Source organism: Zonotrichia albicollis, chromosome 4 (assembly GCF_047830755.1).
Source record: "Zonotrichia albicollis isolate bZonAlb1 chromosome 4, bZonAlb1.hap1, whole genome shotgun sequence".
Lineage (NCBI taxonomy): Eukaryota > Metazoa > Chordata > Aves > Passeriformes > Passerellidae > Zonotrichia > Zonotrichia albicollis.
In genome coordinates this window covers 61,526,150-61,540,630 of record NC_133822.1, presented here as the reverse complement: position 1 = coordinate 61,540,630, position 14,481 = coordinate 61,526,150, and the positions used below count along the sequence as shown (strand labels likewise).

General features: G+C 43.9%; 1 protein-coding gene across 1 annotated transcript; it reads right to left on the bottom strand.

The window, feature by feature from the left end:
• Positions 1-401: 401 nt before the first annotated feature.
• WNT16 (Wnt family member 16) lies at positions 402-13,381 on the bottom strand. Its single transcript, XM_005482015.3, has 4 exons — positions 12,806-13,381; positions 12,468-12,715; positions 9,716-9,996; positions 402-3,219 (listed from the first exon to the last, which is right to left on the bottom strand). The coding sequence occupies exons 1-4, from the start codon at positions 12,889-12,891 to the stop codon at positions 2,755-2,757; spliced, it is 1,080 nt and encodes a 359-aa protein (XP_005482072.1). The 5' UTR covers positions 12,892-13,381; the 3' UTR covers positions 402-2,754.
• Between the last annotated feature and the right edge of the window lie 1,100 nt (positions 13,382-14,481).

Below are 14,481 nucleotides of genomic sequence, written 5' to 3'. Positions count from 1 at the left end.
CCATTGAAAAACTTGGTGGATTTCTTCATTTATGTCTTAGTTCTCATAGATGCCTCAAAAGGACCTAACCCACCATGTATATAACTACACCTTGTGTTAAATTTTGTAGTATATTAATAAAATGAGCATCATCTGTTTATTGTCATTTGAAGTATGCAGGTATGAAAACTCTTGTTTCAGGTAATTAGAATATATAGGGAGAGAGGCAGGGATCAGCAGAGAGCACTGTAATAGTAGATCTACATTGTCTTCTGTGTAAAATGCATGGAAATCACTCCAGCCTCTGGGAAGTTTCTGATCCCTGGACGCAGCCAAAGCAGCTGCTTAATTCTCTTTCTCCTCCTGATCTTGCAATCAATGAACAGGAAAAAAACAAAACAAAAGCCAAAACAGCAAACTACTGAGTTTAAATAATATTTTATTTCAGGTGTCAAAAATTGTATTATCCCAAGTATGGTCTCAGTAGAGAGTATGATACTGTTCTGTCAGGACTTTGTGCCGTTTAGTCATCTCCCATCCATGCTGCCAATCAGTCCTGTGGCACAGCCTGAGGAGCCTGTGGGTTTATTTTCACTGCTGAAACAACCCGGGCTCACAACTCTCTCTTCAGGGTCTTCCACAGTGATACATTCTCCCTATCCAAGTTTTCACAGAGAAGGTGTTGAAACCTCTTGTGGCAGTGCCTTACTGGCATGCTGAACACCCTTCCCCACAGACAGCAGATTTTTCTGTGGTCCCAAGATAATAATTTGGTCAGGCCAATGGAGATGGACCATGGAGATGGTCAAATGTGGAGTAAAGTTCCAATTAGCAGATAATGGACTTCATTGTTCCTGAACTGATGTTCCTAAAATAACCCACATAAGGCTGTGAAATACCACAACACAGAAGATTTTGTTTCCTTCTTCCTGACTTACACATCCAATAAAGAGTGACAGTTCAGAATCTGGTCACCATCTTTCCTGGGAATATGACTGATTACTAGGAAATGAATTCTTCAAAGTAACTTTGAAAGCCTCAGCCAAACTGTCCCAAGTTTCTAAAAGCTGGCTGTTAGTATGGAAGAAGTTAAAGGATTGCAAACCCTTCCAAATTCCCTGGATTTCAGTGGGAGTACTTACTGCTGGAGCCGGGATTTCAGTGTTTGTAAAATGCATTTAAGAGAATAATAAAAAAGAAAGTATGCAGAATACTAATTAACTGACCTTTTAGAAAATCATAGTATTTCTCATCAGCGTGTATGAACTGCAATAGTTATAACCACCCTGATGATAAAAACCCTAACATTTATGCAGTTCTCTGACTAATTTCCCCCAGCACAAGCAAACAAAATTCAATTGAAGGTTACTACAATATTAACAAATATCTAACCAACAAATCTCAATGGCTGTAGTCTTCTCACATTAGTTGTGGAAACCTTTTACATAACTTGCATAATTTAAATATTTACAAAATATAAACTTTCTTATCAAAAATAGTTATTTTGCACAATTAAACAACAGTAATCTTTTCACATGATGCTTTTTAAGCCAGGCATTAAATCACTGCATAAAAATAAACAACCTATCACAGATGTAAAATAAAATTAAGCCAACATATGGAGACAGCGAAAGTGTTATCATTAACAGTTTAAATATTTTAGTGGTGTGAGCCAATCCATAAATTATATTGTGCATTGAACTTATTGAAGATGCAACCTAATGAAAAATTCTAGCTGCCGATTCTGTAAAGAAAATCTATTTTAGAAAATCCTTTGCTTTATGGCAGATTCCTTTGGGGTAAATCTCATGTGGTTAATTTCTATAAAGATGGTGAACCACCAGTGAGATGGTTGAATGTGGCAGATTATTGCATAGACTTCAAGAGTGGGTGACAACCAGCTGTGTTGTAGTGTGCTATGTTAGTTTGTTCAATTAAGCTGATTCGCGAAATGTGTGCTCAGGTACTCAGGAAATGCCTGCAGAGGGTTTTATTTCCTTCAAATATCAAACTATATTTCTGTCCCCTCTCAGGCCTGTCCCTTGTGTATTTGAAGGACAACCTTTTAAAAATCCTGAGGTTGCTGTTTGGTACCCCATTCACATTCACCAGTCTGTGCTCGTGCCTCTCTCCTCTGGGCACAGCTTGACCCTCCTTTTCCAGGCAGGCACTGCTGAGCTCTCTGCAGTCACACACGGTCCTCACTTCCCAGTGCTTTTCTGCACATTTTGCAGGAGGCAGTTTTGTGAACGGCTGCAAAGCAAATGCTTCGTGCTCAACAGCTGAACTCTTTCTCTATCAAAGTGGGTCTTTCTGAAGTCTGCAGAAATGATCTGTCTAGTCCCAGTTTTAAAAGCACAGACATAAGGACTATGTCTAATGTGTTTTACAAACTCTCTTGAGTCTTCAATCTCTGGCTAATGAGATCTTGAGATTTCTCCACTGTGCCCACCCACCACACACGGATCTTCAGGACATTGTGTCTATTAAATACTTGAAAAGTTTAGCATCTGTCTCTGCTCATGGAGTAACACGTTCAAATGTGTCATCAGGAGTCCTTTTTGCTGTTTAAGCTGTCCCTGCACGCAGCCTGATGTTTACTCAGCTGTCCTTTCAGTCGAGGCTTACTTGGACTGCCTGTGGTGCGGCAGTACCTGTTCCCCTGAGGCCGATCCCTCTGAAATCCCGCACGGTGACAGTGGCTGCTGCCCCCGTGGCAGGAGCTGTGTGCAGCACGCAGGCTGGCTGCTCCGGCCGTGTTTCCTGCTCTTCAGCTCACTTGCAGGTGTGCACGTCGGTCATGGTCTCGCACCTCCTGCAGCGCACGTAGCAGCACCAGACGAACTTGCACTCGCAGCGCTCCACGTGCCGCACGACGTGCGTGTTGTACCCGCGCCCGCAGCACAGCAGGTTGCAGCCCTCGGGGCCCTGCGACGTGCGGTTGCACTCCCTGCCCTGAGTGCCAGGGATCCCCAGTTTTTGGTCTTCCACGCAGTAATTGGGCGATTTGTTCACATACAGCAGGTCCTCCTTCCCAATTGGTATTTTTCTCTGGCTTTTCTCTTTCCTGCGTAGCTTTTTTTTCAGTCTGTCCGATATTTGTATGCTGTTTTCGTACTTCTCCTTTAAAAACCGGCCAATCTTTTCAAAGGATGACATGGTTTTCCAACAAGTTTTCACAGCACAGGACCCAGAAACACCATGACAACGGCAATCCACAGACATCAGCTTTGCTACAGCCTGAAAGCAAAGGGAGAACAACATTTGGATGTGCTCTTTCATTCATCAGGAATGCTGCCTGACAAATGTCTCAAAGTATTTAATATTACAGCTGCCACTGCCATTTCCACAACAGGAAAGTCAGAGCATGTGTTAGGAACCAGGTTTCCAGCCCTGGACCCCCACTATGACAGGCACGATCTTCAGACTTGCTTTTCATTTGCAGTTTGCAATGGCCATAATGTAACAATATTGATCACAACAGTGATTTCTGGATGGCTTTTCATTCTGGAGGATCCTAAACACCTCAATGACGTGTCCTGTGTTGCTCCTCCCACTGCTGGAATGCAAAAGGCTCTCATGGGCAAAAGGGTGTAGTGGGGAACAGAAGAGGAAAGCAAGGATAGGGCAGGTCATGGCACCCTTCCTATTTTGGAAGACACTGACTGGGCAACTAAGTGTCCTGTTATGTTGCCTTTTAAGAGTACTTTAAGTGCCTTCTAAGGGTACTTTACAGCTACTGTGAAGACCACTAAATATTGACAACCCTGTGTGTACCTAAGGCCACAGGAATGGCTGGAGTCACACAACAGAGCCAGTGTGGCTCAGCACCCAAAGCAGCACGGGAGAAGGCACCTCTGGGCAAACTGCTGGAAGAGCAGGAGGATGCCCACAGCTCCAGGCTTCACAGAAAGTCTGTCAAAAGACCCACCATGGCTTAGCAGAGGTGTCTTCGGCTCAGGTAATCTGTAGCAAATCTCAGGTGCTTCTCACTTATAGTCTTAAGGCCTGTTCTTTTAATTTAGACATAACTAGTTCTAGTATGAATTTCTAGTGTTTCCATTTTCATAATGGCTCCATTTAACACAACTATGCAGTTGCATTTATATTACTTTTATAACTGTCAGCGTTTAAGCAAGGTTTCACAGTTATTGCCAACACTTAAATTAAATTCTTGCCAACAAAAAATACTTAAATACTTAGATGAGTTACTTTTCCATCCCCGTGCAGAAGCAAGGGCTGGGCTGAACAGTAACTGTCTGACCAACAATGTGAATCTGAAGCCTGTGTTAAGCTTTTTGTAACACATAACAATTTTGGCTCAGTTTGTAGGATATCAAGCCTCAAACAACTGGAATCTGTAAACAAGCAGTAACTTCCTTTATTTTGAGACTGACTCAAACACACAGGAGACAATCAATACAATACCTCCTTCCCTAACATCATACAAAATCATACAATTAGTCTTGTGACAACCCTCTAATGACAAATACTAGAGTTTGTAAAAGGCACGGAAAAATCACACATGTGCAGATGTAGTACCAGATATCATAATTTTTGGTTTGTTTTACGTTTGCATTAACATCTTCTGGAGCCATCCTGTAGACTCATAAGGGCCATTGGTTAGTAGTGTGGAAAGCACATGTTGCTATCTTCCATTTTACTAACCTTTCCCCCCATATTTAATTTACACAATCAAAGCAATTGGGAAATTTACCAGTAAGTGTGGATTTTAAATTAATTTACAGTAAGTTTGTTTTGAAACTCCCCATGCATCAAGGCCAATGCATATTGAAATTAATCCTCTTTGAAGGAACCAGTTTTACCAAAACATGGGGGGGAAAAAAGAAATCAACACCCCAACTACATGATGTTTATTACATTTCATCCTGAGCCTTTGCTTGTCCCTCAGCCTCCACATATACTATAGACTAGCTGCTGTCAGTCTATGTCTTTCTGAAACTGAATTAAACAAACAGAAAATCTAACATCCTCCTCTGGCTGCCCCTGAGACAGTAGTTTCATTTGTGCCAGTTCCTAAGCCTTGATTCTGCAGTGAGATGTGATACCTGAAATGCTACCAACCCCCCTGGGCTTCTGCAGGACCAGAAAAACCTCAAGCCCCAGACTCATTTTGGTAGCTCAGTCAGCACAAATGCCATCTTCAAAATTCCAAAATTCCAAGGCATACAGTAAATTAAATGAGCTATTTCTATTCTATGTGTTAAAGACTTTTCATCATGGCCTGTGGTCACTGAAGTTTGGGATGAGTCCAGCATGGTCACTCCACTGGTTTCACTGGGCATTGAGGCCCCCTGGCACATTCTGCCCCAAAGGTGTTGACTCAGTCTTGAGCTGGCATTTGCATAAAACTACAAACATTAAAAAAAAAAAAAAACACATGACCAAAGTGTTTGCTTGGAATCACATCTTTGGTGAATAAACAGGAACGATTTGTAGGTGGAGGTTAGTATGGAAGCCAAATATGCAAGACATTCACAAAAAACATTAGCAAGGAAGAGCAGGCATGTGCCCTTGACCTAGAACAGCCTTTACAAACTAAACCTGGCAAAGAGGCAATCCTGTACAGGAAATACTTCCACATGCTGTGGGCTGCTTTTGCAATGGGAGATTTTTCTCCACTACTGGAAAAAATAACAATATTGCAACAAGCAAACTCTCACCCATGAGCACACACAGACTCTTTTAGTGGTAAATCAATTCTAGATGGTACATACTTACCATCTCTTCTACATAGACTAGTTTCTGTTTAATAGACACACTTGACCTTGCTCATATCTCAAGAATCTGTCAACAATGAAATCACTGGGTAGTCAGAATATGATTCATTAAGATGTAAGAGTGATTGGGGCAGATGAGAATTTAAAATACAAGGACAAAAAGTCTGTCAGAAGACAGATGACCTAATAAAATGTGAATATCAAACACAATATCAAAAGATAAATTTTACATGCTACTTAAAAATAGAAAGGATTTAATAGCATTTTTCCAATTTTGAATGATAAGTTATTTTTGTCAAGTAACTAGAATTTCAAAGTAGTTTTAAATCATATTGTGCTAGTAGATTTGAAATGTTACAGATGTAATCCTCATTTTCACTGCAGTACAATAAGGTACTCACTATGGTCAGAAGGACTCAGAAATTGTCAGAGGAAGCTCTGGACATGCCTGCTAGGTTCTAAGGGCCATGCAGGCAAATAGCCCAGCAGATGACACTCAGAGTCTTTCATTAAACAAAAGTAGAGGGAGACAGAGTTTCGAAACAGGAGCAGAAACTGATGTTTAACTCTTAGACTGATATCAGAATATAAAAATGTGGCATACATTAGCAGTGTATGAATGAATAGATGAATGAAAGAAACACAAATGTGATTCAGTATCTAGCTAACCAGCTGCTATAATGGGCAAATTTTAAGGCTGGACTCCAATATACTTTAAGTTGCCAGCACAGGGAGGTGACATTTTGCTTTGCCTGATCACAGAACATGCTACTGCATCTCAGTCTGTCATTTGAACTTCAATGAAAAATCTCCCATAATTGAACATCTGGCAATATTTAGGCATTAGGCATCTCCTGATGGTGCAAGCAAACCTAAGATTGTACCTACGGAGCCAACATGGCCTTGAGGTGGGACACAGCTGCAGCACACACCTGTGTCTCAGCAGTGCACAGTGACTGCACAGTTACTGGGACCACGACCTCCAGACTGACTACACAACCAGTGTTCTGTTCCACATTTTAGGTTCATATCGTGAATCTGTTCAGCTATTCATGAAATAGTGAGAGGATTCTCCATATGAAACAAAGCTCCATGGAGAGCTTCAGAGGAGCACTGTCACAGACACCTGGTGGATGGATGTGTCATTCTGAGCAAGCTGGGACAGGCTTTCCTAGGGGGGTTATGGAACTGACTGATAGCTTGTGAGAAATGAGCAGGGTGGTGACTGAGCTGGGCCCACCAGCATTGTGGTCAGCCACAGACCCATCTGAGCAGCTCCTCCTGCCCCTATTGCCACTCAGCCTTGGTGGTACAACACGCACAACAAGAGTGGAGGGCTAAGTGATGAACAGGGATGAACACTGCTGTTTTTTTTAAATGAAAACTGAGAAAAAGATCATTTTTTAACTGTCTTCCCTTCATTGATCCAGTGCAATTAACAGAGGGAGCAGAACGGGGTGGGAATCTGTGGCTAGAACAGACAGATGGGGCAGAAAGCAGAGATCGATTTGCAGCAAAGAGTGTCAATGGAATCACACTTTGCATACCCTCTAATGCCAGTTAATGCTTAACACATCCAAGCTGAGCTTTCTGTTTGCAGACACTGCTCTCAGCTGTGAGACAAGGACTGCCAGTCCTTGTTTTGTCACAGGAACCAATGCCTGTAATCAAATGTCCCAGTTTCAGACACTGGTAGAACTGATATGATTATTCATGAAGACAAGCACATGTCCTACCAGAGGTGCATCACTTAAGAACAGTTCCAAACTTGGTGAGTCTCTTACCAATCCACAAGCATCAGTAAAAACAAACTCTCCAAACAAGTCCCATATCAAATAAATTTCCACAAGTGGAGAAGTGAGCAGAATTTTTCCAGCAGTGAAATAATCCTAATACAATGATAGTGAACCCATAGTGCCTGACTCCCCACATCCTTTTGTTCAAGGAGCAGAAGAGCCCAGCTCACATATGCACACCTAGGCACGCTGAAAATTGCTGTGCTAAAGGATGATGAATGTTTATCTTGTAGCAGAATAAGGATGCAATCTGAACCTTCTGAGAGTTGGATTAGTGGACAATTCAAAAGACACACAGTTTTAAAATTTTTATATGTTGACATGATAACTATGAGATGTGGAAGTATAAAATAACATTCTGTACTGAAATAAGAGAGAAATAAGAGAATTCTGCACATACCAGTTCTCTTACTAACTCCAAACAAACACAGAAGTACTGTCCCTGGAATACTGCTGTTGCAAGACACCAAACTAGGAACATGATAGGATTTATTACAAAAGGTCATAAGATATCAAAACATCCTTCTTGTAAGCCCCAAAACATGAAGGCCAACATTTTCCAGCAACTCCTAGTTAAGACTTGAAAATACAAAAATGAAGAGTTATGCTAAACTTCAGATAATATTGCTGCTAGAAATCCCAAGTACCAACAACAAACATTCTTTTTATTCTGGACAGTGATCAAAATATTTGCTTTATCCTACATTTTGCCATTAAATTACAAAATATTTATGCATGGAAGTTGACTATATATATTTCTTCCTTAATTATCTCACTCTACAAATATGATAAACAGCTCTTTGCTCTTTCCTTAAGGAAATATTGTGTTCCTCTTATTAACATCTCTTCCTACAAGATATCAATCACCTTTCCTTGGAGGTGATTTAGCTGACTGACATCTAATTAAACTCATAGCTTTTAGATCTCATCTTTTACTTAGGTTTAAAGTTTGCTTCAACTACTTCAGTTACAAAAAAGGGTCTCTGTCACCTGGAATCATGGAATGGTTTTGGTTGGAAGGAACCTGAAAGATTTTCTGCTTTTCCAACAACATTTCATTAGATGAAATAACACATATTACCCGTAAAAATTACTTCAAATAAAGTAATTTTCAATTATACCACCATGGCTCTTATGATGGCTTACTATGGCTATTCCCTGTCTATGGCAGATGGGAAAGTTGATTACAGTAATACACTGTAATACAACAATTACAGTGGATACACTGATGCTGCTTCCAGCTACAGGAAATTTAAGAGTCACGATGGGGTCCATCAATATGTGTAGTCAAAACCAGAAGTTTTCCCTTTCTTTTTTCCCCTTTAGTTAAAGCTGTGTCACTGAGCAGAAGAGATTTAAAGTATTATGGGCCCAGAGAGAGCTGTAAAAGATGAAATCTCCAAGGTAAAGAAGAGAAAGTAATTTTAAAGTAAAACTAATACAAATCTCTGTCATTCCAGATGAAAGCACTAGATTACAGGCTCACATTCCCCTGCATAGGCTATTGCTGCCCCCATTTTACATCCTCTGCTGGACAGGAAGGAAAATCCAATGTCACACACCCAAACACACCATTTTCCTCTGCAAGCCTGGGTTGGAAGTTCTTTGGACTGAAAAAAGCCATCCAAAATCAGTCTCCTTTCACTTCTTTGATGCATGTCCTAACCAATGAGCTACTTTGAAGGTGTCATTTCTATTCCATGTTTTTAAAGAAAATATTAACTCTTGATTTCTCCTCTGAACAATGTTAAGCTTGCACTCTCAGGTGTGGACTGCAGACTGCAAGATGAGTAATGAGGCCCTGTGTCCAGCTGGCCTTCTCATTCACTATTAGAGAGAATTATAAATGCAGGTCATGATAATAACAGAATAATCAGTGACAAAAATCATATAATAATATGATGATAACAGGCCTATTTCAAGTTTGTAGGTGAATATCAAATATCTAATTAAGAGAAATTTACTATTTAAGTACTACAGATCTATTACTTATTTTGTGGATTTTATTTTAACATACAGAAGTTAGTTGGTTAAGACCAGCTCTGGTTCTGAGTTTCTACACGTTTCTTTGGTGATGTTACTGCTGCTCTTACCACTGCCCCACGAACACCTGCAGCCAAGGCCCCACCTCCTGTGGCTGGTGTCACTTTGCCAACGACGGTGATGGAGCGGCTGCTGCCACACCTGGGTGTCACCCACCTGCCTGCCGGCCTCGTTGTTGTGCAGGTCCATGGCCACCAGTCCGCTCCTGCCCGTCGCGTTCCTCAGAGGCGCGTCCAGGAACGTCCTGCTGAAGGACATTCCGTAGTGGATGTCGTCCGAGCAGCCGCCCCAGTGCCACCCCTCGCTGGCGGAGCCGCCGTGCCGCAGGGTGACATCGCAGGAGCACTCGGTCACGTTCCCGGCGCTGCAGGAGCGCGTCACCGAGTGCACCAGCCCTGCCGCCGTCACCGCCGACACGAACGCCGTCTCCTTGGTGCCTGCACAGCGAGGCAGGGACACGTTACCCCAGAACCGCCTCTGGGCACCCGCCCGGCGCCCACACCCACAACAGAGATCCACAAACCCCAAACTGACCCCTCGCCCCATAATGGGACCACCAAACCCCAAACCGCCACCAAACCCCACACCGGGACCCCAAACTGACCCCAAACCCCACACGGGCTGCAGAAAGGGACTTTACAAGCCAGATGATTATTAAAAGTTAGTAACAGTCACAAGTTTAAAGTCATCACAGCTTGGTCTGTTGTGTGGACTTGCTCAAAGCAGTGGATGTTCATACCCCAAAATACTTCAGGACCTCTTCATATGGCCATGCTGTCAATAATGCTGTTTCTCAGTACTGGTACTGTCACAGACATTTTTTATGAAAAATCCTTTCCTTGGGATTTTTCCTCCTGAGAAGCTGAGAGGCCTCAGGAACAACATGTAAATATTGATTATCTGCTGCTGTGGAATGCAACAGATGCATCTGTGATTGGCCCATGTTGGTTGTTTTTGATTAATGGCCAATCACAGTCAGCTGGCTCAGACTCTCTGTCCGAGCCACAAGCCTTTGTCATCATTATTTCTTTTCAATTCTTAGCTAGCCTTCTGATGAAATCATTTCTTCTATTCTTTTAGTATAGTTTTTTTTTAATATGATATATATCATAAAATAATAAATCAAGCCTTCTGAAACATGGAGTCAGAGCCTCGTCTCTTCCCTCATCCTGGGACCCCTGTGAACATGGCCACATGGTATCATGCAATTTTTGGTAACTTCTTTCTAAATTTGATTAGGAATTTTATTTGCCACAGAAATTTTCAAGCCAAGTAATAAATGAAGAATCAAACTCCAAATGAACCACATTCCAAACCCCTTACTCTCCACTCTGCTTTTCACTGTTCATACTGATTTGAAGAAGAAAAGGTCAGTCTAAATCTCAGAGAAGCTGTCATGATCCCAGGTTACTTTGGTACAGGGCCAAAACTTACCTCATGCTAAATTTAGCAAACATTGATGTTCTTCTAATTCACAAAGGTTGCAAAGAGTCCCAAAAGTCTTAAACGAGGCAGAAATCAGCACAAAGATATTTTGGCCATGTGCTTTTCCTATAAAAGCTGGCCATGGGAAAGACAGAAGCATGAAAGGCCTTTACTTGTTAGACTGGCTCCTTAGGCCTGCCCCATTCTCTGAAACTTCTGGCATGATGTGGCACCCAGCCACATTTAACACATTACTGTGCAAGGCATACTCTAAGCAAATTGAATAACATTGAGTGGTCAATAAATGTAGCTGAAATTTTACTGAAATGGGCCAATTTTTACTGTTGTGAAAATTATTTATTTCCAGTCTCCAATGTTTCTGCTCATGACCAGGAAAATTCCTGTTTGTTTCTCCTGTTTGTATTAGTCTGTGGTGCTGGTACCATCATAAAGGCTTCCACAGTGCACACTAGTGAAGCTGTGTGGGTGAGCAGTGGCACTCATTTATGGGTCCTCCGGAACAGTCCTCCCTGTTGAACACACATGGCTCCATACAGTGGGGGAAACTCCCATTTTCTTTTTTTCCCCTTTCCTTTTTGAAATATGCATCACTTTTTCCTCACTTTATGTTTTCATGGTTAAAACTTGGGGGGTTTTACACTGCTTTAGTACAAAGATTGCATGAACACAAAGTGAAGTACTACAAAACTTGAAATCACATCCATCACACAATCAGTGACTAGGGAGCTAAAAAAAAAAAAAAAGTTGCAGGATCCTTGCAACTTGCAGGAAAGTCTTGGTGTGACATTTGATACAAAAATCCTCATCCTTGTTTTAGTGGAAATTCTAGCAATGTCATAATTATTTTAAGCAAAAAAAAAGCACCTTTGGTCTCACTGTGCTGATAATTATTATATATTATATATATAATAATAATATATCATATATACATGTTTTATATATATTATATATAATATAATATATTATATATAATAATAATATACTATTATATATTATATATTATATATTTTAAAGCATTTCACATTGTATCTGCCCTGAGCAGACATTTTTACCTGCAAGTGATCTTTCTTAAATGATAAGCCCGCTTATTTAGTAACTACGACACAAGGGGATAAACCCAACATAAGTCTGAGAACAACACTATTTCAATACAGTTGAGTGGATCTACCCACGGGCAGTGCCATCCACGAACGTACTACGCGAAAACTACAAGAAGCTACAACAGCGCTGCAAAGAGAAGCGCAGGTTTGTTCTGCTCGCTGCATTTCGTGTGCCCGCGGTACCTCCGGGACGGCGGCGGGCACCTCCCTGCCCGGCTGTGCCCGGCCCAGCCGACGGACGCACGGACGGTCCCCGCGTCCCATTCCCGGGGGCAGCCCGGTCCCGGTCCCGGCCCCACCGAGCGCAGCGCTCCCTGTGGAGCTCCCCGGGGCGGTGGTCTGTCCCTCGGTCGCTCACTCACCGCTGCTGAGCTGCTGCCCGGTGCCGGCGGTGCCGGCGGTGCCGCGGCGGGCGGCGGGCGGCGAGCGGCAGTCCCAGCGCTCGTGTCGGAACTGGCTGCGGCACTCCTGCAGCCCCAGGCGCGCTCCCTCCCGGACCGCGGGCATCAGCTCCGGCTTCTGCTCGCACAGCTCCTGCTGCCGGCGGCTCAGCGGAGGGCTGGCGCAGCCCGGCCTCTCGGGCCCGCCGGCGGCCGCGATGCCCAGCCACCTGCGGAGGCAGCGGCCCGTCAGCGCCGGCCCCGACGGACTCGGGGGGACGGGCTCGGCGCAGCCTCCCACCCTGACCCCGGCTACTCACATCCAGGTGCTGCCGGCGGCGGGGCACAGGGCGAGCAGCAGCGCCGCCCGCAGCAGGCTCGGTGCGAGCGGAGCCCCGCGCCCCATGGCAGCCGCATCCAGCCCCGCCGCGCCGCCGCCCCTGCCCGCGGCCAGCACGGACCCAGGGGGACCGTACCAGGGGCACCCCTACTCGGGCTCGGCCCCCTCCAGGGACAGGGGACAGCTGGCGCGGAGAGCCCGGCCCGTCGGACGGCCCTGCCGGGGAGGCTGGGCTGGCAGGGAGGGCGGCGGGAGGGGACACATCGGGAGCGCTCGGTTCCCGTCAAGGTGAGAAAGTTGGGATTGATGTTTTCCCCGGCTGCTTCCCCGGCTGTGCCTCCCCGCCCGTGCATTGGCCGCCCGGGGGCCGGGGCGGGCCGGGGCGGGCCGGGCGGGGGCGCGGCGGGGGCTCCGCTGCACACAGCGCCGATCCGCACGGCCCCGCACGGCCGCGCCTCCGCGGTGCTGCCTCTTGAGCCGTGAGGGCCCAGAGCGGCTGCGAGGGCGCAGCGGGGTCCGGGCACGGCAGAGCGGAGCTGAGGCAAAGGAACCCCCGTAGGTCTGCACCGATTTAATCCACAGAAATGAGAGAGATGTTAACCCATCATAACATTCCCTACACTTTTTATTCCAATTTTCCTATGCTTTAGCAGTGTTAACTGAGTCAGTATTCATTAGGACAGCATTTGTTCACTCCTGTTAACTCCAGTGAGACAATCTTATCTACTTCTACCTCGATTGCTAGTCCTCAGTTACACATTAAAAGCCAATGAGTCAGCTAGCACCTGATGGAGAGCTGCTCTTGGCACTCTGGACCTTTCGAGTCCTCTTTGATCACAATATATTGCTGCTTCCTTCTGTGTAAGCAAAACACCTGCACTAAAAATAATCTGAATAAAATGACAGATCTGTAAAACTTTGATTTGACACAGTTGTAAATTAGCGAAATAGCTCTTGTGGACTGACAATAGCTCCAAGTGAAGAACACAATAAATCATCTCAATGACAAATGAACTCTTTTATGAGTACAACATCTTGGGAAATAATCACGTAGATGTGCTGTTTTCCCTTGCCTTTTTTCCCCATGAACGTGCAGAGATGTTTTAAGAGCACAGTCTGTGGTCTATAGATCTAGAAAATGATGCCTCCTTCCCACTTCATGCTTATGTATCTTCTCTCAAAGTGTCTCCAAAGCATCATCAACTCTGGGCAGATTGCTCATGACCCCACTAGTTATTTAAACCTTTCAATATAACTTATTTTCTCTGTTCCGAATTTTACTCTAGAGAACATCTGCTTGTGGTTGCAGAGGAACTTAGACCAGAGTGAGGGACACTGGAAAACAGGGAACCAGCCATGAAACAGGCCTGAACCAGCCAAAATGCGTGGGCTGTGTCAGAGAATTATCTAATTATTCCAGAACACATGGTTCATTTTATCCTCTCTGCTGCTTCCTGGCTCCATCTTCTAAAGTTAATTCAGAGCCTTGGTCTAGCAGACGTGGATTCCTTATGGGCTGCTTTATCTCCTCTATGAATTTGTCAAACCCACTCTGAAATTATTTTTTCCTGCAGGTTCTTTAAAAAAGTTTCTTCTCTGTGGTTGTTTGTTTTTATTTTGTTGACGCTGTTTGTTTTTTTTTAATTTATTAAAATT